This window comes from Oncorhynchus mykiss, chromosome 22 (assembly GCF_057628025.1).
Source record: "Oncorhynchus mykiss isolate SJ-2025 chromosome 22, ASM5762802v1, whole genome shotgun sequence".
NCBI lineage: Eukaryota > Metazoa > Chordata > Actinopteri > Salmoniformes > Salmonidae > Oncorhynchus > Oncorhynchus mykiss.
Window position 1 is genome coordinate 18,915,479 of NC_143043.1, and position 23,423 is coordinate 18,938,901.

The following is a 23,423-nucleotide window of genomic DNA, read 5'->3' on the forward strand; positions in this document are numbered from 1 at the left end:
TGTTCACGCAGATGAGCAGGGACCCTGGGCATCTTTCTTTTGGTGTTTTTCAGAGTCAGTAGAAAGGCCTCTTTAGTGTCCTAGGTTTTCATAACTGTGACCTTATTTGCCTACCTTCAGTAAGCTGTTAGTGTCTTAGCAACCGTTCCACAGGTGCATGTTCATTGAACAAGCATGGAAAACAGTGTTTAAACCCTTTACAATGAAGATCTGTGAAGTTACTGGATTTTTACAAATTATCTTTGAAAGAAAGGGTCCTGAAAAAGGGCAGTTTCTTTTTTTATACATATACACTGAACAAAAATATAAACGCAACATGCAACAATTTAAACCATTTCAAGGATTTTACTGAAAATCTGTCATTTTAAATATATTAATTAGACCGTAATCTATGGATTTCACCTGACTGGGCAGGGACGCAGCCAGCGGTTGGCCTGGGGGTGCATAGGCTCACCCACTTAGGAGCCAGGTACCCCCACTGGGGAGCCAGGCCCAGCTTATAAGAATTCATATTTCCCCACAAAAAGGCTTTATTACAGACAGAAATACTCCTCAGTTCCATCGGCTGGTCTCAGGCGATCCCGCAGGTGAAGAAGCCGGATGTGGAGGTCCTGGTTTGGCGTGGCTACACTTGCACTATGTTCACATTGACATCAGCAAAACGCTCACCCACACAATGCCATACATGTGATCTGTGGTTGTGAGGCCGATTGGACGTACTGCCAAATTCTCTAAAACGTTGTTGGAGGCAGCTTATGGTAGAGAAATTAACATTAAATTATCTGGCAACATCTCTGGTGGACAATCATTCCTGCATTTAGCATGCCAATTGCATGCTCACTTAAAACTTGAGACATCTGTAGCATTGTGTTGTGTGACAAAAATGCACATTTTAGAGTGGCCTTTTATTGCCCCACAGCACCTGTGTAATGATCATGCAGTTTAATCAGATTCTTGATATGTCACATTTGTTAGGTGGATGGATTCTCTTGGCAAAGAAGAAACGCTCACAAACAGGGATGTTAACAAATTTGTGCACAACATTTTAGAGAAATAAGCTTTTTGTGCGTTTGGAACATTTCTGGGATCATGAAACATGGGACCAACACTTTACATATTGTGTTTATATTATGTTTTGTTTTTTTACAGTGACAAAGGCCAGGGTTATTTGGGCAGATTGGGATAAGAAAGTTGCATTTATGTTAGTTGCATTCTTTGTCTCGATGTTGGAAACAGTGTCTAGCCCGTCTGTCAGACATGATGTTAGATAACATGAGAATGGTTCAGTAAGATACAATCTATCTTTCCTCAAAACCCCTAGCCAACATAGTATGACCTCAAGCATGCACTGCATGGTGATTAATGTCTTAATCTGTCCTCCCACCATATAGAGGGAAAACACAGGGGAAATCTCAAGGGATCCTTCAAACGCCAACAGTCCCGTTAGAGTGAATTTCTTGAGGACAGTCCTCAGAGATAACTGCAAAGTCATTGCAGAAGCCTTTGTGAAAAGGTCATTTCATTTGAGGAGTTACGTTCACAGCATACATAAAAATTCCCTGGCAAAGAGCTGTTTGTGACCGGAAGGAAAATAATGAATGAATCCAACAGCAGGTCAAGTTGGTTTCCGTAGTAAAGACATGTGGACCGGAGAAGAAGAAGATCTCTTGCTTGGGCCGAGTCCAGGTTGACGATTGCTCAATTCTGTCACCACGTATTGCTTGGGATTCCATCAGCTTCCTCTCTTGTGATTCCTCGGAGGGGGAGGGGTGATAAACAGTGTCAGACTCACAGAACAGTCTTAGAAAGAGGGCAAGCTTTTCAGATCCAAACATCTGTGGCCCTACAAACAGGAAGCATGCTATACTGGCTTATTGCTCAATCACACGAGGGCTCTCCTCTGAGATGTGGAGGTACTCTTGATACGGCCCATATGATTTACAGATGTTCATTGAATGAGATCAGGGGCGTCAATTGGGTAGGGCAGTCACCATATCCTAGCTCAACACCACCAATTTAAAATAGACTACTAAAATCATTCCAATCCTGATTAAATGTCAAATGAAGTTTAGCGGTAGTAGTCAGCTGACTTTAGGACCATGCAGACCCCTAGGAAGGCTGTTTGTATGGTTGACTAGCTTTATGGAGAGTAGAGATCTGTATTTTTGTTTAACTAGGCAAGTCAGTTAAGAACAAATTCTTATTTATAATGACCACCAAACCCAGACGACGCTGGGCCAATTGTTTGCCACCCTATGGGACTCCCAATCACTGCCGGATATGATTTAGTCTGGATTCAAACCAGGGACTGTAGTGACACCTCTTGCACAGAGAGGCAGTGCCTTAGACCACTGCACTACTCGGGAGCCTGTATAATAATGACGAGGTGATCATGTCTCCGCCCTAACAATGGGAGTCGTTGTCCCAAAGGCAGGAAGACAGGCAACAAGTTTAGGTCCAAAATAAGCCCATAGAAACACACTGGGCTTATTTTCGACAGATTTTGTCTAGTTAAACCTCTCGCTTTGCCTCTTCCTTTCTGTGGAGAGTGCATTGACCCAGCTGCAGGGAACAGCAAGTATTTTTCTCAACAGATTGCAGAGGTAAAGATGGCTGTAGTGGATGGCTTTGGCTAGGAAACTGCTGTTCGACTTGACATGGCAGCTAATTATTGTATGGCATGTGTTTGTAGAATGTTAAGTCCCCTATTGACTGATGTGAATGAAGCTACAGCAACATGGTGATAATGGCTGGAGTCAATGCTGTTCTCCAAATTTAGTTTTTTTTAGTTGTGTAGAAATGCAGTAAATTACCTTACCCATACCCTCGGTTTAGCTGGAATGAAGCCCCGGAATGAGACCAAATATATCTGAAATTCAATGCTTGAAGAACTGGTCGACACATTTTCCATGCACATTACAGAACTCATCTCTTTCCAATCGATTGAAAAGGGTATATCTTTTTTTTGTATTCTGCAAGTTGCAGAAATCAGGTGGCATATCATTGTTCCAAACACGCTGATCCTCAGTGTTCAAAAGAACTGGTCGTTGAGGTTGAGTTACATTCTCCACCATTCCTCTCTAACTGGAACCTAATGCAATTAAGCCTGTGTGTAAGTGTAGGGGTGGCAGTGTGATGGTAAAGAAGGCTATGCTGGAAATGTAGTCGTTGGCGTGTCCAGTTGGGAAGTCAGCCAGTCACCAGGGGATTGTCGGGAAGGGCTCTCTAATTCACGCACAACCTTCCACTGTCACGTCAGTATCAGAGCAGATCTGCACGCCCCTCGGTACCCAGTTTGTGCTGACTTCCCGACTTCTGATGGAGATTGCTCAGCAGATATGTATCACTGCTCTGTTCAATATTAATCCTCACACGGGGCACACATTCGATAGTGCTAAATTATGAAGTAGCAGGACAGTTCATTTGTAGCATGCACCAATGTAGAAGATTTAGCTGGGCCACAACGATAAGCTTGTAGTGAAGACTGATGGCTTTCTGGGCCAGCGCACTAAAATACTGTTATGGTTACAGCGGGAGTCAGATCAAGAATCTCTCTGAGTAACTCACGGAGGAGACAAGATTCGTAGACAAAGCTGCGCTAAGGGTTGGAATAAAATCCAAGCACGTTTTTCTTAACCCACTAATGAAATGCAAACGTGTATCGTTTCATGGTTACTCACTGGCATTCAGTAGCTCTGCTAGACGTCAATCAATATTGAACACGTATTTATTTGCGCACATTATAATGCCCACGTGACCGCGCGTCCACGTGGCAAGACAATGTAGTCCGTTTCATTCCGAGTAGTCTCTTTCTCTGTGTCTGTCTCTCTCTCTCGTTCTCCCTTTTGTTTAGCAGGGAACAACCAATATGTTTGCACTTCTCACCGACATGTCGTTTTGTCTTGGACTGACACCATTCTGTGTGTTTCCCCTTCGGCAGCCACCTGTAGCCCTTTCCTCACACCCCATGGCTCCACCCATCCCCAGCACCAACAGCAGCACCAACAACAGCAGTAGCTCCAGCACTGCAGGCTGGGAGCAGCTCAGTAAAACCAACCTGTACATCCGAGGCCTTCCCCCAGCCACGACCGACCATGATCTGGTCAAGCTCTGCCAGCCGTGAGTACACTTCCTTCCTCTTATGATTAGAACTATTGATTGTTTTTTGACTTGTCGGCTGTGGTCACCACCACCATGACTGTGGTAGAGTTCAAAGCAACAGTTACTTATTTGACTTGAGATAGCAATAAGAACAGCCTGTTCAATGTAATTCCGAAGTCTTCATAATATGTTATTGTTTGTCGGATCGCTGCCAGCCTCATTTATTTGAATCTAATTTGTACTCAGAAACGTACATTGAGAATCTCCTGTAAATGCATCCATATCGGGATGTGTTTGGTGACGTCACATTACTAGATGACGAATATGACCTCAGTTACCAGTGAACCATCTCACTGTGCATTCAGTAGATACCAAAAAGGTTAGATGACTCACTGGTAATAAAGCTTATTTTCACTGCCTTGTTTTAAGTAGAACCATGGCTAACTGGGACAGGTCAGATCACTTGACCACAGAGAGAGATGGAGAGAGGGAGAGCTGTGAGTTAGGGGGAAGGGACCGAGATATTTGAGAGGATGACGGCCAACACTGCAGGGGGAGAGCTGACAGGGGCATTACATCTGAATTTAAAATGAAAAATGATATTGGAAGACTACAAGGGCAAACCCAGAGAGCTTTAGCAGCTGATAGCATCTGAAGCGATACAGTGGGTAGTTCATATAGTTAATGCAGGGGATAAAGGGGCAATCTCGGCCCGCTCTCGTCCACAGCCACATTGTTATTGTGTACTGTGTCTGTGGAAAAAGACCACCGAGGTGACTTTGAAATCTAATTTTCTTTTCCCAGACCCCCCGCTTTCCCCTCCCCCACCTCCACAATACGATGTTGACTTTGCGGCACATTCAACCCCTCGATCTCCTGAACGGCTGGCATAGATCCTCTATCCCGTGTTTAGGAAGAGAGATACAGAGCGATAGCTGCGATTTAGCTACCTCCAACACCATCTCTTTGTTAACTTTTCATTAAAACAAAAAAAAAGACTAAATGGGGAAGAAGAGGGAATTGATTGAATGAAGAAAGCAAACAGGTATTGTATGTTAGAGTCCTGCACGGGTCTGTTTTTTTGGAGCCGCACCCACCCCGCGCCGTCCCACATCAATTCCAAGCCCCACCCAACGTCAAGACAGTTTCCACGATGGTGTATTCCACCACTATAACTTTACTTTTTATTTCCACAGTTAATCTATGTTAGCCATTTTTGCATGAACTAGGCTAACCAGGGAAAGTAATGTAGTCACGTGGGGGGGGGATATTAGCTCTGCACATAAACAAATTAGGAATGTTTCAGCACCATGCAAATAATGGACAGTTCACTGTTCCACTGCGTGCATGGCTGGCTGGAATCCCAGGCCTATAGCCTGGCCTACTATGTCTGTTTTTATGTTTTATCTTGATTTAAAACGTTTCCGACCTGCAAAATATAATTGTTCTGAACCTCGAGCCAACCCTCTGGTTGAAATAATGTTTTCATTCCACCCGCCAGCTGTTTGTTTTTTTTCGTGTCACCCGCAGGGAATCGTGGGTATTCGACCCGATGCAGGTCTTTATTGTGTGCACAGTGAAAGGCAGTTAGATTCATACTGATAACATCATGTACATAAGATAAGTCATATCCTGACCATCTCTTGCACTGTTGATGGTTTGCCAGAGAGCAGCCTCTGGCTGTTGCCATTTAAGATTTGGGATTAGAGCTCAGCTTAGAGATTCAGAGTCAAGGATTCTTTTACCTTCAGTTGTGTTTAGCTTAATCCTTCCCCTGACTGAAATGTTCTCAGCATATCAACTCTCACTCTAATCAACATTATATCAACGCTGCTTTTCATTGAATAGCAGACTAAATACTGGCAACAGTTCAGCCACGCTCTCCCAAAATCAATTCTTAAGAAAGTCACATGAAGAACGTTGTGTTCAACAACCAGTCAGCAACCCCACACTTGAAATGGGAACGCATGTTAACGTTGAGATTGCCGAGGCCAGTCTGTTTGGCATTACCATGAATGGACACAAACAGAAGTTGGCTAATGCACAGACTGGACCACCAGGCTACTCAGTCAGTTGGTCAGGGGTAATGCAAGGTAGATAGTTGTTGGACAATCTAAAGAGGTTGGAATGGGTCCCTGTGTTTTTCTGACGATTCCCATCTCCCTCTCATAATTGTGTCTCTGACCTGAGCTGATCCACCACACAATCCCAAAATATCCCGAAATGAAATCCCAATTAAACCTCTGTTTAAAATGCTGAGGCAACGGTTGAGGACTCAAGAAGGACAGGGTATAAATCAGTTCTTGTAGGTAGCAAGACGAGGCTGTTCCTTCAGGCTGTTCTTTCAGGCCATAACTCAATCTTTTGCTATTTTCAGAGCAGACAGAAGAGTATCCCTTAGCGGTGTCCCCAGGAATCAATAAGCATGCAGCGAATAGTAACCAGAGACTTTTTAACCAATGTAATGGGATAAAGGCAGGAGATGAAAGGCAGGTGGAATGGGAGTGCATTGTTCTCCTAGCTGCTGCTGCCTCTCTCTCAGAGACGGCTTTCTACCTGATTCAAGCAGCTCTCTCTGTCTGACAGCACCAAGCAGCACTGTGATAGATGGTTAGTGAAAGCTAATGGAACGGGGGGAGTCTAATGGCTAAGGTTAAAAAACACATTTTCCTGGAAGCTGTGTTTGACAGTGCCTTCAGAAAGTATTCATACCACTTGACTTATTCCACATTTTGTTGTGTTACAGACTGAATTCAAAATGGATTAAATATATTATTTTTTCTCACCCATCTACAAACAATACACTAGAGGTCGACTGATTAATCGGAATTGCCAATTAATTAGGGCCGATTTCAAGTTTTCATAACAATCGGTAATCGGCATGTTTGGACACCGATTATGGCCGATTACATTGCACTCCACGGGGAGACTGCGTGGCAGGCTGACCACCTGTTATGCAAGTGCAGCAAGGAGCCAAGGTAAGTTGCTAGCTAGCATTAAACTTATCTTATTAAAAACAATCAATCTTAACATAATCACTAGTTAACTACACATGGTTGATGATATTACTAGTTTATCTAGCTTGTCCTGCGTTGCATGTAATCGATGCGGTGCCTGTTAATGTATCATTGAATCACAGCCTACTTCGCCAAAAGGGTGATTTGGATTGTGGAACATTTGCCCATTATTCTTTTCAAAATACTTTAAGCTCTGTCAAATTGGTTATTGATCATTGCTAGACAACCATTTTCAGGGCTTGCTATATACAGTATTTTCAAGTAGATTTAAGTCAAAATTGTAACTAGTCCACTCAGGAAATGGAAAACCTCCCTGGTCTTTGTGGTTGAAATATACTGCTTGACTGAGAGACCTTACAGAAAATTGTATGTGTGGGGTACAGAGATGAGGCAGTCATTCAAAAATCATGTTAAACACTATTATTGCGCACAGAGTGAGTCCGTGCAACTTATTATGTGACTTATTAAGGACATTTCTACCCCTGAACTTATTTAGGCTTGCCATAAAAAAAGGAGTTGAATACGTATTGACTCAAGACATTTCAGCTTTTAATTTGTTAACATTTTGAAAAAACATCATTCCACTTTGACACTATGGCTTATTGTGTGTAGGCCAGTGACAAAAAAAAAATCTAAATTGAATCCATTTTAAATTCAGGCTGTAACACAACAACATTTTGGAAAAACCAAGCGATGTGAATACTTTCTGAGCTCACTGTAACGCAGGCACGCACACACATATACACACACACATACACGCAGCTTCAGCAGTTGTCTTACCCTTAACGACTGTGCTGGTTTCATGTACTTTCGATGCTAATCCATTGTTTTTTTTTGTGGAGAGTTAAACTGTGTCCTCTCAGTCACCCCACGGTGGGCCGGATCAGGAAGCTTCTTTTTTATTTTTTTTAACCTCTTTCTTTCAAGCTTTCGATTTTTGTGTCCCTTCATCGTGAGCTGCTCTAGGGTGAGGGGGTTTGCCGTTGACGCTGTGGTGATTCCTGTAATTGATTAGTTTGGAGTCAATTAGTGGAAACCCTTCATCCTCTGGGCTCTTTACCCAGTAGAACACAGGGTAAGGTCACTCCGGCCCGCAGAGACTAACAAAGCACTAGTGCTGAGCGATTAAAGCTTTTTGAGGTCAGTTCGGTTTCGGTTAGATTATAAAAAAATAATCACGTTTTTTTTATTTCAATGTATATATATATTTTTTTTACATGAATTGCACCTATGCATAATGTGGGTTGAATACTCTTAACACGGAATAAAACAATTAATACAAGTCCCATGATGGCAGTGACTGACCATTACTGCTTATCACTTTAATTAAATATTTCAGTTGCTGTGTATATTACATTGGTTTTAATTGCTGACTTTATTATTTAATTCCAAGTCATCATCTCATCTCTGCAGAGCTGACTGACAAAATCACTATTTTAGTAGTTCTTCAAAGTAAATAAGGCATACTGTACTTTACTATTTATATTTTTGACTACTTTTACTTTACTACATTGCTAAAGAATATAATGTACTTTTTACTCCATACATTTTTCCTGGCACCCAAAAGTACTCGTTACATTTTGACAGGAAATGGTACATTTCACACACTTATCAAGAGAACATCCATGGTCATCCCTACTACCTCTGATCTGGCAGACTCACTAAACACAAATGCTTTATTTGTAAATTATGTCTGAGTTTTAGTGTGTCCCTGGCTATCCTCCAAAATACATTTCAAAAGTAAAGTTGTGCCATCTGGTTTGCTTAATACAGTATAAGGATTTTTTTAAATGGTTTATACTTTTACTTTAACTTTTGATACTTAAGTACATTTGAGCTATTCCATTTACTTTTGATATTTAAGTATATTTTAAACCAAATACTTTTAGACTTTTACTCAACTAGTATTTTACTAGGTGACTTTCACTTTCACTTGAGTCATTTTCTATTAAGGTATCTTTACTTTTACTCAAGTATGACAATTGAGTACTTTTTCCATCACTGTGTATTTTCAGGTAGAGATACCTTGCGAAGCAACTGCTCTCTATCCCTCTCGATTTCACATTCTTCTCTCTTTTCTCTCTCGGTGTCTGTCCCACACTAACCTCATGTAGCATATGTAAAAAAGAAACACACAGACCGGAGAGTAGGCACGCAATGGATTATGGTCATTGTAGTTAATTACCACGTTGTCTGTGTTAAACTATGTAGAATATTGGCCTGTTGGAAACTACAACTCCCTACTATATTGCACAGTTCAGGCTTGATCTGATTAATCTATAGAAAAACCGTGCAATGTGCAAAAAAAAATCTAATAATTGAACCAACATTCTGTCAATTCTGCCATTTCGGTTAATTGCTCAGCAATTGGATAAAAAAATTATGGACTTATTTGCTTATTATTAAGCCACTGCTGATCAGCGATCATTATGTCGAAGGCACTACAGCAGTGTTTTCCATTAGCACCGGCTGTTGGCTATCAGCCAGTTACAAACTGATTTTCAGCAGGTAAAATTTCATTAATAAGTTTCAATTCGTTAGACCATCGAGCCCTATCCTGCTAGAATGAATGAAATGCATCTTCTAGCGAGCTATTGATAGCACCTCCTCCCAGCTGCCCACTGCACTGAGGCTAGGGAAACACTGTCACCACTGATAAATTAACTATAATTGAGAATTTCAATAAGTATTTTTCTACGGCTGGCCATGCTTTCGACCTGGCTACCCCCACCCCGATCAACAGCCCTGCACCCCCCACAGCAACTCGCCCAAGCCTCCCCCATTTCTCCTTCATCCAAATCCATATAGCTGATGTTCTGAAAGACCTGCAAAATCTGGACCCCTACAAATCAGCCGGGTTAGACAATCTGGACCCTCTCTTTCTAAAATGATCTGCCGAAATTGTTGCAACCCCTATTACTAGCCTGTTTAATCTCTTTTTTGTATTGGCTAAGATTCCCAAAGATTGGAAAGCTGCCACGGTCATCCCCCTCTTCAATGGGGAGACACTCTAGACCCAAACTGCTACAGACCTATATCTATCCTACCCTGCCTTTCTAAGGTCTTCGAAAGCCAAGTTAACAAGCAGATTACCGACCATTTCGAATCCCACCGTACCTTCTCCGCTATGCAATCTGGTTTCAGAGCTGGTCATGGGTGCACCTCAGCCACGCTCAAGGTCCTAAACGATATCATAACCACCATCGATAAGAGACATTACTGTGCAGCCATATTCATCGACCTGGCCAAGGCTTTTGACTCTGTCAATCACCACATTCTTATCGGCAGACTCAACAGCCTTGGTTTCTCAAATGATTGCCTCGCCTGATTCACCAGCTACTTCTCTGATAGAGTTCAGTGTGTCAAATGGGAGGGCCTGTTGTCCGGACCTCTGGCAGTCTCTATGGGGGTGCCACAGGGTTCAATTCTCAGGCCGACTCTCCCTTCTTTGGACACTGTGTTAACTAACCTCCAGACAAGCTTCAATGCCATACAACTCTCTTTCCGTGGCCTCCAACTGCTCTTAAATGCAAGTAAAACTAACTAAATGCATGCTCTTCAACCGATCGCTGCCCGCACTTGCCCGCCTGTCCAGCATCACTACTCTGGACGGTTCTGACTTAGAATATGTGGACAACTACAAATACCTAGGTGTCTGGTTCGACTGTAAACTCTCCTTCCAGACTCACATTAAGCATCTCCAATCCAAAATTATATCTAGAATTGGCTTCCTATTTCACAACAAAGCCTCCTTCACTCATGCTGCCAAACATACCCTCGTAAAACTGACCATCCTACCAATCCTCGACTTCGGCGATGTCATTTACAAAATAGCCTCCAACATTCTACTAAACAAATTGGAGGCAGACTATCACAGTGCCATCCGTTTTGTCACCAAAGCCCCATATACTACCCACCACTGCGACCTGTACGCTCTCGTTGGCTGGCCCTCGCTTCATACTCGTCGCCAAACCCACTGGCTCCAGGTCATCTACATGTCTCTGCTAGGTAAAGCCCCGCCTTATCTCAGCTCACTGGTCACCATAGAAGCATGCACTCCAGCAGGTATATCTCACTGGTCACCCCCAAAGCCAATTCTTCCTTTGGCTGCCTTTCCTTCCAGTTCTCTGCTGCCAATGACTGAAGAAAAATCACTGAAGCTGGAGACTCATATCTCCCTCACTAGCTTTAAGCACCAGCTGTCAGAGCAGCTCACAGATCCCTGCACCTGTACATAGCCCATCTGTAAATAGCCCATCCAACTACCTCATCCCCATAACTGTATTTCTTTATTTATCTTGCTCCTTTGCACCCCAGTAGCTTTACTTGCACATTAATCTTCTGCACATCTACCATTCCAGTGTTTAATTGCTATATTGTAATTACTTTGCCACCATGGCCTATTTTTTGCCTTACCTACCTTATCCTACCTCATTTGCACACACTGTATATAGACTTTTTCTACTTTATCATTGACTGTATGTTTGTTTATTCCATGTGTAACTAACTCTGTGTTGTTGTATGTGTCAAACTGCTTTGCTTTATCTTGGCCAGGTCGCAGTTGTAAATGATAACTTGTTCTCAACTAGGTTACTTGGTTAAATAAAAGGTGAAAATAAAAAATAGGTGTCACGGCCGTTGAAAGAAGAGGACCAAGGCGCAGCGTGGTTAGCATACATTCTCTTTTTATTAGAAAAGACGCCGAACAAAACAATAAAGGCTGTGTGCCATAAACAAAGTCAACTTCCCACAAGGACAGGTGGGGGAAAGGGCTACCTAAGTATGGTTCTCAATCAGAGACAACGATAGACAGCTGTCCCTTTGGACAATAAGAAGACAGTGGCAGAATAAATTCAACCACACATTTGTTTCATCACAAAACCGGAGAGCAACATTTATCCGGGGAAGTCCACAAAACATATTGCATGTAACAAACAGTTACATGACCTACAGCATGGTCAAGCAAGTTAATGTTTCTGACATTTTCAGACAACTAAACAGCTATTGAGTTAGAGTTACAGCAAGTCGTAAAGAAAACAGGAGCTGCCTCCACTACTCCAGCACCATTTCAACTTCAACTGTTCAACATCTAATCACCTATGCTTAGTCTAGGACAGTGACAACTAAAAGATACCAAAAACTATTCAGTCCAATCAACGTAAGCTAAATATGATGTGGCTGTCCGTGTGTGTGTGTGTGTGTGTGTGTGTGTGTGTGTGTGTGTGTGTGTGCGTGCGTGCGTGTACTCGTTTGTACAATTAGAAAAACATGTTGATTCACCCTTCTTGTAGAGAAATGCCAATGCCATCCTCCTCTCTTTCTTGTTGACAAAACGGTCTATCACTCTGTCATACAGTACACACTTTGTACTGTATGACACTTTTTTATCCTAGGCTACCTGGCTAAAATGCCTACTCGCTAGCGTAACTTCCTTTCATGGGCAACGTTAGCTAGTTAACATTAGCCTTCTACATCTTGGTACATATTGGACTTCCATCCTCTCAGGCCAGGGGCACAACAATGTATAAATTAATGGTTAGATCAGAAACGCCGTTATAATCATTGGCCAGTACGGAGAATTAATAAAAATCACAAGTTCAAATCTCATCTCCTTCCATGGCTAATTTAGTAAACGGACAATTTTAGCTTTCTAGCTAGCCACCGGAGGACAACAACACAACGAGATGCAACAATTAAAGTTGTTTCTGTCAATGATGTATGCTCTTGATGTGATTTGATAGGAGTGATGCCAAATCCAAACTGCCTTCCCTTGACAGCTTTTTTTTGATACGCCAGGACCATTCCTAGTGGAGCTCACTCAGTTTAGCTCTGATTGGATATTAATTTATGTATTTATTTATTTTTATCAAGGGAGGCCAAATGCTCGCTGGCTTCCTTTGCATTCAATGCTACGGGAGGCAACAATGTCATACTCTTTTGGACTAGACAGCAGAGGGGTGTTGTTTCACTCGCTCGCATGCTTTCTCCGGTGAGATACATTCAGCCTCTTGCAAATTGAAGGAACATTCTGAAACACAGAGAGACAAAATAAATGTTGGTAAATGTTTTGGGGAAGCCTGGGTTCCTTTGGCATCTATGAATACACGCCACTCACACCTTGTATAGTCCATGCCTTGACTAATTGAAGCTGTTCTGAGGGCAAAAGGGGGTGTAACGCAATAGTAGGAAGGTGTTCTTAATAATTTGTACACTCAATGTATGTCCAATGTATGTCTAAAGGATTTCCTACATTTCCTTTCCTAGGATGTCGGGGCTTGCCAAACAGTGATGCTAAAGGGAGGTACTCTCATCTTGTCAGTCAGTGTTATTTAAATAGTAAAGTCATGTCTTGCTACACAATACCACAACAAGTATTAAATCATTTCGCGGTGTATTTCATATGGAATAAAAGGCATTAGAATGTACCAGAGGCCACCAAAACTGAGCTAATTTCTCAGCAGTGTGCACCTGGCTGCCTACCTTTTCTATTTGGCTGGCTACTCTATGTACTTGTGGAAAACACTGCTATAGGTGACCTTTCCCTTTGTGGCAAACATAAAACCATGCCACACAACCAGATCTGTCACAATCTGTTCTATCTACGACTTGGGGTCGAGATGGAGGACTCATTTTCATAAAGCCACCACCTGCCCACCTCCCAGCTCAGGTCAAAGCTCACACTTCCTCCTCCATCTAGAGAGCCAATCCCCTCATCAATCATTTGTCTGCCGCGCTGATTACTACCAGGGAGGTTCATTTACTACGGTCTGATGTCTGTGTGTTCCTATTTGTTGCATTCATCATTGTACAGAGAGAACGTCGTCATATGTAATTGTTGTATTCTTTGCATTGATTTTCTATTCATTCTGAATAGAGTGCACTGGCTTAGAGCTGAAAAGAAATGCAGTGAAGCCGGGGTTTAGGGGTCACCGCAAAGTTCATCTGTCAGAGCTGGCAGCAGCAGCAGTAACACAGGGCACCAAATAACTGTAAAAGCACAGGATGTAGCTGTGGAATGCCACTCGGTCCGCTCTGTCCCTACGTTGTCAAGAGGTCGTAAATCCACAGTGTGTTATGCACATTTTATACACGTTTTTCCACTGAAGACTTACACAAAATGTTTTTAGATGTTCTGTATGTTTATATGTTCTGTATGTCATTTTCACTTGAAATCCCTTTGGATAGAGGATAGTTAATCCTGCATAATATCGTTGCATGGTAAAGAATCAAGGCAACCTTTGCTTGAGCGCCGCCGAGATTCTTAAATCCACACGGAAAAGACGTCCTGTTTCTCGCGCCTTTTTTTTGTGATGTCATAAATTCTTGTGCAAGCCAGGCCTCACTCTTTGTGGGTTTTTTTTATTTTATGAGAGGCTGTCTGTCTGGTACGGTAACACAGCACAACTAACAATAGCGCTCTTTCTCTTCCTCTCGTAGGTATGGCAAAATTGTGTCAACAAAGGCCATCCTGGATAAGACAACAAACAAATGTAAAGGTGTGTATGGCTTCAACAAGTCGTGACGTAGTGGAGACATTCTGTAAAAAGATCTAGACCCCCCCCCGCCCCCCCCCCCCCACCCCAAACACACACACACACAAAAATATGCACACAAATCAAGAAGTCATGCTCATGCAACAACCGTCAGGCTTAAAGCAAATAAAAACTCATCACATGCATCATTGAGAGGATACTGGATGTATGTATCATAATGACTCATTGTAATCCAGAATAGCAGTGCAAAGGCTTTGGAGCTTCCAGTCTGTGATATGATGACACATAGGACTTTTACCATAATCCTCCTAATGCTATTATACTAAAGACAATGGCCATGCTAAGGAATGGATGAAGAGCCTTGCTTAAGGCCCTCTTTGACTCGTGCAGTGGGTTTGGCGGCCCAGTACTGTCAGAATGCACTGGCCCGGCCTCGTTGAAGTCATTCAGTCATTCAACAGCTATGTGGCTCATGGGGGGCTGGGCTAGTCAGGAAACAGACAGGCAAAAGGCTGCCACCACTTTGTGTTATTTTAGTCCTGGCCCTTTACTGATGGTCTGTCTGTTACCATGCGTTGTGCTAGCGGCGGATCCCCACGCGAAGTGACAGCTCGTGCCCCTCCCTCTGGAGCGTGACACAAAGTCTTGGCTCCGGCTGCAGCCCTTGGCCCAACACCCTGTCCTGACTACCGAGGAGCACACTGACACGCAGCCCAGCCCAGCCAGCACGCACCACAGATGGGCTGAGAAGAAAAGAGCTTGGTCACTGTCCTGCTGGGGATTACGATACGCTAACTAATCACAGGTGGCGGCTGAGAAACATCCTGTCGTCTTCCATTCTGATTTTTACGTCAACTCGCAGCTTGCTCGAAGATACCTATTCAAAAAAACTCCCAAAATCACAACTTGAAAGGAAAATAAACATTTGCCATTTATCTGAATGTCCTTAATAAAAACAAATATCTGAATGTTCAGATTCATGATGTACTTTGGGCTGTTTATCTTCAAGATCAAACTAGGATCTGTAATTAGATTCCACAGTGAGCAGCGGAGAGGTTGCTGTTGGCCTGCGAGGTTGTTTGATGGTTAAATATAGCAACACAGAGTAGGGAGCAGGGAGGAACTGGACTGCAGATCTGACTCTAGACTGGCCTGGCCTGCATGTAGCCCCAGGGGACAATGAGCTGACCTGAGCCCTGGGCGTCATCATTGCAATCTGCAGCCTCAGCACTGTTCTCTGCTCCCCCGTGCCTACTACACTGTCTCACCACCAGTCATTGACTGACCACTGTTATGGGCCACAGATACAGTAGGTGGGGGTCAACCTCACGACAGAACATGGTGGCCTCTGGCCTGGCCTCGCTGTGGTGGGTGTCAAACACAGCCTGCCACTTACTGCCGTAGATGGCAAGTTAGACCTGAGATTTAGTCTCCCTCCCAAATGGCACCCTATTCCCTATATTCTCATAGTGCTCTGGGACAAAGTAGTGCACTATGTAGGGAATACGGTGCCATTTGGGAGGCAGAGATAAGTCAAGATTTCACCATGCCCGTTATTGTTTTACTGTTAAAGACTTCCTCCAGCTATTTCAGAACTCTTACAGTTGAAAAGCGATATCCCAAATATAAACACAGTAAAGTACACACACTAAAGTTTTTTATATATTTTTTAAACTTCTGAGCAAAACTTGTCTTTTGTTTTTTCACGACTGCAAACTTCAAGGAGTAGGCGTTCTTATGGGAATCCGTGATGTCATCGGCCTCCCCCTTTGCTTGAGGAACAATAGAGGAGCAGTAGAGAACAGAAGGGGAAAGGCCCACCCCATACATGTACCATGTCATGACTTACCTTGACCACCTATTGAGATGTTCCTTTTGTTAAGTAAATCAGGTGTTACATGGTGTGAAAAGGAGACTGGAGTGGCACTGTAGGGATATTCCCTGGTACTTTTGTATACTTTTTAGCCAGTAGTTCTGAAAGTAGGGCTGACAAACCAAACATGGTCCCCAAATATGTCGTAGTAAGTCACATATGTGCAGATACAGTGGGGAGAAGTATTTGATACACTGCCGATTTTGCAGGTTTTCCTACTTACAAAGCATGTAGAGGTCTGTAATTTTTTATCATAGGTACACTTCAACTGTGGGAGATGGAATCTAAAACAAAAATCCAGAAAATCACATTGTATGATTTTTAAGTAATTAATTTGCATTTTATTGCATGACATAAGCATTTGATCACCTACCAACCAATAAGAATTCCGGCTCTCACAGACCTGTTCGTTTTTCTTTAAGAAGCCCTCCTGTTCTCCACTCATTACCTGTATTAACTGCACCTGTTTGAACTCGTTACCTGTATAAAAGACACCTGTCACACACTCAATTAAACAGACTCCAACGTCTCCACAATGGCCAAGACCAGACAGCTGTGTAAGGACATCAGGGATAAAATTGTAGACCTGTACAAGGCTGGGATGGGCTACAAGACTATAGGCAAGCAGCTTGGTGAGAAGGCAACAACTGTTGGCGCAATTATTAGAAAATGGAAGAAGTTCAAGATGACCCTCGGTCTGGGGCTCCATGCAAGATCTCACCTCGTGGGGCATCAATGATCATGAGGAAGGTGAGGGATCAGCCCAGAACTACACGGCAGGACCTGGTAAATGACCTGAAGAGAGCTGGGACCACAGTCTCAAAGAAAACCATTAGTAACACACTACGCCGTCATGGATTAAAATCCTGCAGCGCACGCAAGGTCCCCCTGCTCAAGCCAGCGCATGTCCAGGCCCGTCTGATGTTTGCCAATGACCATCTGGATGATCCAGAGGAGGAATGGGAGAAGGTCATGTGGTCTAAACTCCACTTGCCGTGTTTGGAGGAAGAAGAAGGATGAGTACAACCCCAAGAACACCATCCTAACCGTGAAGCATGGAGGTGGAAACATCATTCTTTGGGGATGCTTTTCTGCAAAGGGGACAGGACGACTGCACCGTATTGAGGGGAGGATGGATGGGGCCATGTATCGTGAGATCTTGGCCAACAACCTCCTTCTCTCAGTAAGAGCATTGAAGAAGGGTCGTGGCTGGGTCTTCCAGCATGACAACGACCCGAAACACACAGCCAGGGCAACTAAGGAGTGGCTCCGTAAGAAGCATCTCAAGGTCCTGGAGTGGCCTAGCCAGTCTCCAGACCTGAACCCAATAGAAAATCTTTGGAGGGAGCTGAAAGTCCATATTGCCCAGCGACAGCCCCGAAACCTGAAGGATCTTGAGAAGGTCTGTATGGAGGAGTGGGCCAAAATCCCTGCTGCAGTGTATGCAAACCTGGTCAAGAACTACAGGAAACGTATGATCTCTGTAATTGCAAACAAAGGTTTCTGTACCAAATATTAAGTTCTGCTTTTCTGATGTATCAAATACTTATGTCATGCAATAAAATGCAAATTAATTACTTAAAAATCATACAATGTGATTTTCTGGATTTTGTTTTAGATTCCGTCTCTCACAGTTGAAGTGTACCTATGATAAAAATTACAGACCTCTACATGCTTTGTAAGTAGGAAAACCTGCAAAATCGGCAGTGTATCAAATACTTGTTCTCCCCACTGTATGTACACTACGTCATTGCTCTCCCTCTCTCTGCTGCGTCCAGAGAGTCGTTGGGCCCGCCCTGCAACCTCATTGGATAACGCTGGGCATGCCTCTTGTTAGCTGTCACTCAAATGGCAAGGGCTTGAACCTCACTGGCTAGAACTCGAATTGCTAGGGGGCTGACCCACGTGGTCCAAGCTTGCAGTACTCTAAATGGTTCACATAGCTTCCAGAAAACGGTTCCTTTCAAACTAGGGATTTCGTGGCTAATTAAGGTAAGACAGTAATTCTGCTCATAGATTATGCATGTATGAACTACACATAGAAACATCCAGCCCAAAGAAGTTTATTAAATACTTATTCAGTCGCCAAAGTACCGGAGCACATTTTTAACAGTGTTAACAACAGAAAATACCTATGATATAGCTGAATGATGAATTAGGATAGTTGTGCATGGTGGTCTTTCCAGGTAGACTGTGTAACAGACTTATATGGTGTGGTGTTCTGTCCCTCAGGTTACGGCTTTGTGGACTTCGACAGCCCTGCTGCAGCTCAGAAAGCCGTCACTGCCCTGAAGACGAGTGGGGTCCAAGCCCAGATGGCTAAGGTGAGGGTATGCTTCCAGTCTATTTGTATTCTCACACACAAACACCTGACAATACACAGCCTTCAATGGATGTAGGTTGTCCATTTATAGGCAGCAACAACCTGACCCACCCAGCATTACGTAGAGGGATAGGAATCTCCATGCCAGGGGTGCATGTGTACCTCTCGAGTTGGTTTGCAGCCCCCCGTTGACTCTGTGGTCACTGTGAAGTAACATTAGCCCATAGGCTGTGTGTGTGTGTGTGTGTGTGTGTGTGTGTGTGTGTGTGTGTGTGTGTGTGTGTGTGTGTGTGTGTGTGTGTGTGTGTGTGTGTGTGTGTGTACATATGCGTGTGTTTGTTTGTGCAGATCCTCTCAAGCTATTTTCAGGTCTCTCGGGTTCAAGTCCAGGCTCCGGCTGGGCCACTCAAGGACATTCCGAGACTTGTCCCGAAGCCACTTTTGCGTTGTGTTGGCTGTGTGCTTAGGGTCGTTGTCCTGTTGGAAGGTGAAACTTCACCCCAGTCTGAGGCCCTGAGCAATCTGGAACAAGTTTTCATCAAGGATCTCTCTGTACTTTTCTCCGTTCATTTTTCCCTTGATCCTGACTAGTCTCCCAGTCCCTGCCAATGAAAAACATCCCCACAGCATGATGCTGCCACCACCATTCTTCACCGTAGAGATGGTGCCAGCTTTCCTCCAGACGTTTTCTCAGACCAGAGAATCTTGTTTCTCCTGCTCTGAGAGACCTTTAGGTGCCTTTTGGCAAACTCCAGCAGGCTATCATGTGCCTTTTACTGAGGAGTGGCTTCCGTCTGGCCACTCAACCATAAAGGCCGGATTGGTGGAGTGCTACAGAGATGGTTGACCTTCTGGAAGGTTCTCCCATCTCCACAGAGGAACTCACCTCCCTGACCAATGCCCTTCTCCCCTGATTTCTCAGTTTGGCCGGGCGGCCAGCTTTATAAGTAGTCTTGGTGGTTCCAAACTTCTTCCATTTAAGAATGATGGAGGCCACTGTATTCTTGGGGACGTTCAATGCTGCAGAAATGTTTTGACACCCTTTCCCAGATCTGTGCCTCGGAGCTCTACTGACAATTCCACACCGTTGCTGACAAGGGGCTAAAAATCAAGGACACAGCCATGCAACCTTCATAGACAAACATTGGCAGTAGAATTGACTTACTGTTCTGTGACTTTCAATGTGGCACCGTCATAGGATGCCACCTTTCCAACAACTCAGTTCGTCAAATTTCTGCCCTGCTACAGCTGCCCCAGTCAACTGTAAGTGCTGTTATTGTGAAATGGAAACGTCTAGATGCAACAATGGCTCAGTCCTAAGTGATAGGCCATACAAGCTCACAGAACGGGACTGTTGAGTGCTGAAGCATGTAGTGCATAAACATCGTCTGTCCTCAGTTGCAACAATCACTACCGAGTTCCAAACTACCAATGGAAGCAATGTCAGAACAATAACTGTTTGTTCAATGGCCGAGGAGCCGCACATAAGCCTAAGATCACCATGCGCAATGCCAAGCGTCGGCTGGAGTGGTGTAATGCTTGTCACCATTTGACTCTAGAGTAATGAATCACGCTTCAGCATCTGCCAGTCTGAAGGACAAATCTTGGTTTACCGGTTGCCAGGAGAACGCTACCTTTCCAAATGCATAGTGCCAACTGGAAAGTGTTGTGGAGAAGGAATAATGGTCTTGGGCTGTTTTTCATGGTTGGGGCTAGACCCCTTAGTTCCAGTGAAAATAAATCTTAATGCTACGCATGACATTCTAGACGATTCTGTGCTTCCAACTTTGTGGCAACAGTTTGGGGAAGGCCCTTTCCTGTTTCAGCATGAAAATGCCCCCGTGCACAAAGTGAGGTCCATACAGAAATGGTTTGTCGAGATCGGTGTGTAAGAACTAGCCTGCACAGATCACACACCTCAACTAGACGTCGACCGATTAATTGGACTGGCCCATTAATTAGGGCCAATTTCAAGTTGTCATAACAATCGGAAATCTGTATTTTTGGCCGCCGATTTGCTGATTTAAAAAATATATATATATTTGAAATACCTTTTATTTAACTAGGCAAGTCAGTTAAGAACACATTCTTATTTTCAATGACGGCCTAGGAACGGTGGGTTAACTGCCTTGTTCAGGGGCAGAACGACAGATTTTCTTGCAACCTTACAGTTAACTGGTCCAACGCAAAAATGACCTGCCTCTCTCTCTCATTGCACTCCACAAGGAGACTGCCTGTTACGCAAATGCAGTAAGCCAAGGTAAGTTGCTAGCTAGCATTAAACTTATCTTATCAATTATAACCACTAGTTAACTACACATGGTTGATGATATTACTAGATATTATCTAGTGTGTCCTGCGTTGCATATAATCTGACTGAGCATACAAGTATCTAAGTATCTGACTTTTTATTTTTATTTTATTTTACCTTTATTTAACCAGGCAAGTCAGTTAAGAACAAATTCTTATTTTCAATGACGGCCTGGGAACAGTGGGTTAACTGCCTGTTCAGGGGCAGAACGACAGATTTGTACCTTGTCAGCTCGGGGGTTTGAACTCACAACCTTCCGGTTACTAGTCCAACGCTCTAACCACTAGGCTACCCAGACTGAGCGGTGGTAGGCAGAAGCAGGCGCGTAAACATTCATTCAAACAGCACATTCATGTGTTGTGCCAGCAGCTCTTTGTTGTGCGTCAAGCATTGTGCTGTTTATGACTTCAAGCCTATTAATTCCTGAGATGAGGCTGGTGTAACCGAAGTGAAATGGCTAGCTAGTTAGCGCGTGCTAATAGCGTTTCAAACGTCATTCGCGCTGAGCCTTCTAGTAGTTGTTCCCCTTCCTCTGCATGGGTAACGCTGCTTCGATGGTGGCTGTTGTGTTGCTGGTTTGAGCCTAGGGAGGAACGAGGAGAGGGACGGAAGCTATACTGTTACACTGGCAATACTAAAGTGCCTATAAGAACATCCAATAGTCAAAGGTTAATGAAATACATGGTATAGAGGGAAATAGTCCTATAATTCCTATAATAACTACAACCTAAAACTTCTTACCTGGGAATATTGAAGACTCATGTTAAAAGGAACCACCAGCTTTCATATGTTCTCATGTTCTGAGCAAGGAACTTAAACGTTAGCTTTCTTACATAGCACAAATTGCACTTTTACTTTCTTCTCCAACACTTTGTTTTTGCATTATTTAAACCAAATTGAACATGTTTCATTATTTATTTGAGGCTAAATTGATTTTATTGATGTATTTTATTAAGTTAAAATAAGTGTTCATTCAGTATTATTGTAATTGTCATTATTGCAAAAAAATATATATATATTGTCGGATTAATCGGTATCTGCTTTTTTTTTTTACCTCTAACCTCAACCCTATCGAACACCTTTTGGGATGAATTGTGAGCCGACTGCGAGTCAGGCCTAAATGCCCAACATCAGTGCCCGACCTCACTTGGGCTCTTGTGACTGAATGGAAGCAAGTCCCCTCAGCAATGTTCCAACATCTAGTGGAAAGCCTTCCCAGGAGAGTGGAGGCTATTATAGCAGCAAAGGGGGGGACCAACTCCATATTAATGCCCATGATTTTGGAATGAGATGTTTGACGAGCAGGTGTCCACATTCTTTTGGTCATGTAATGTGTGTGTGTGTGTTTGCCTAATGTCATCCTGTCAGCTGAGTGCTCACCCGCTTTGGAGGGGCTCCAGGAGTGAGTGGCGCCGAACTGTGAGGTGGAGAGGACAGGCTGATGATACGCTGCGATGACAACAGGGTGACGTGCTGAAGAAGGAATCCTCTCTGGGGGCATGTGTCTAAGCCTCAGTAGGAGCAGAGAGGCCTCAGTGTCCCATTTCTAAAAGAGGCGCATAGGGCAGTCAGTGTCTGCATCCCAAAATGGATTCCTATTCCCTATTTAGTGTAGCGCACAAGTTAGGGAATAGGGTGCCATTTGAGACTCAGGCAGTGTGTATTTTATAAAGGAGGCTCATTTCGTCTGCTCAGAGGGCTTATTTACGCTAGCCTTTCCAAAGCCGCCTCCGGCCAACCGGACTTTCGGGCAAAACCAACCAAGGCACAAATTGTTGGGAAATATACTTTCCCGTGTCCTCTCTCTACATCCAAAGATGATAGATGTAAATGTAAATCAACAGGGTTCCAGGTTTAGAAAGTCTTAAATGGGTTCAAGTACAGCCTGGCACTGAGACAAGTTTGATCGCCTTGGCTTTAGGCAAGACAGGTGAAGGCCGGGCTGCTTTTTGACACAGTGCCGAATATTCATGTTTCACAGACTTTTCCGTAATTACTGGAAAATCATGTGCTTGCATAAACATATTTTCCAGTTTATAGTGCGAAGAAGTAAAGTGTATATATTAAATGAGCCATTAGTTTCTCTTTCAAGCTTCTGTAAGTATTGCTGTGGAAATTTGGAAGGAAAAAAGGGTAAAAGTAACGTGAAACTATGAATAAGACAAGGTGGTGAGATGGATCTTAGTTTGAGAAGCATGAGTCATGAGCCTTGCATTTTGTGTGTAACCGATCTAGCTTGGTGCAGCAGTACTCCCTGAAGTCACACCAGTTTGTGCCACTTTAAAAAGGCCTGACTAACTAGACT

At 43.5% G+C, this 23,423-nt stretch overlaps 1 protein-coding gene across 12 annotated transcripts in view; it reads left to right on the forward strand.

Annotated features, from left to right (window-relative positions):
- Nucleotides 1-23,423, forward strand: part of rbms1b (RNA binding motif, single stranded interacting protein 1b) — a 64,158-nt gene that overhangs the window by 17,494 nt on the left and 23,241 nt on the right. For 6 of the 12 annotated variants that reach the window (XM_021579117.3, XM_090215632.1, XM_021579119.3 and 3 more), the window contains exons 2-4: nucleotides 3,941-4,119; nucleotides 14,556-14,614; nucleotides 18,717-18,808. In XM_021579117.3, the coding sequence (XP_021434792.1) occupies nucleotides 3,941-4,119; nucleotides 14,556-14,614; nucleotides 18,717-18,808 (330 nt within the window). Of the gene's footprint in view, nucleotides 1-3,940; nucleotides 4,120-14,555; nucleotides 14,615-18,716; nucleotides 18,815-23,423 lie in introns of all 12 variants that reach the window. The other 6 variants (XM_021579116.3, XM_021579122.3, XM_090215633.1 and 3 more) reach the window with 1 other exon arrangement.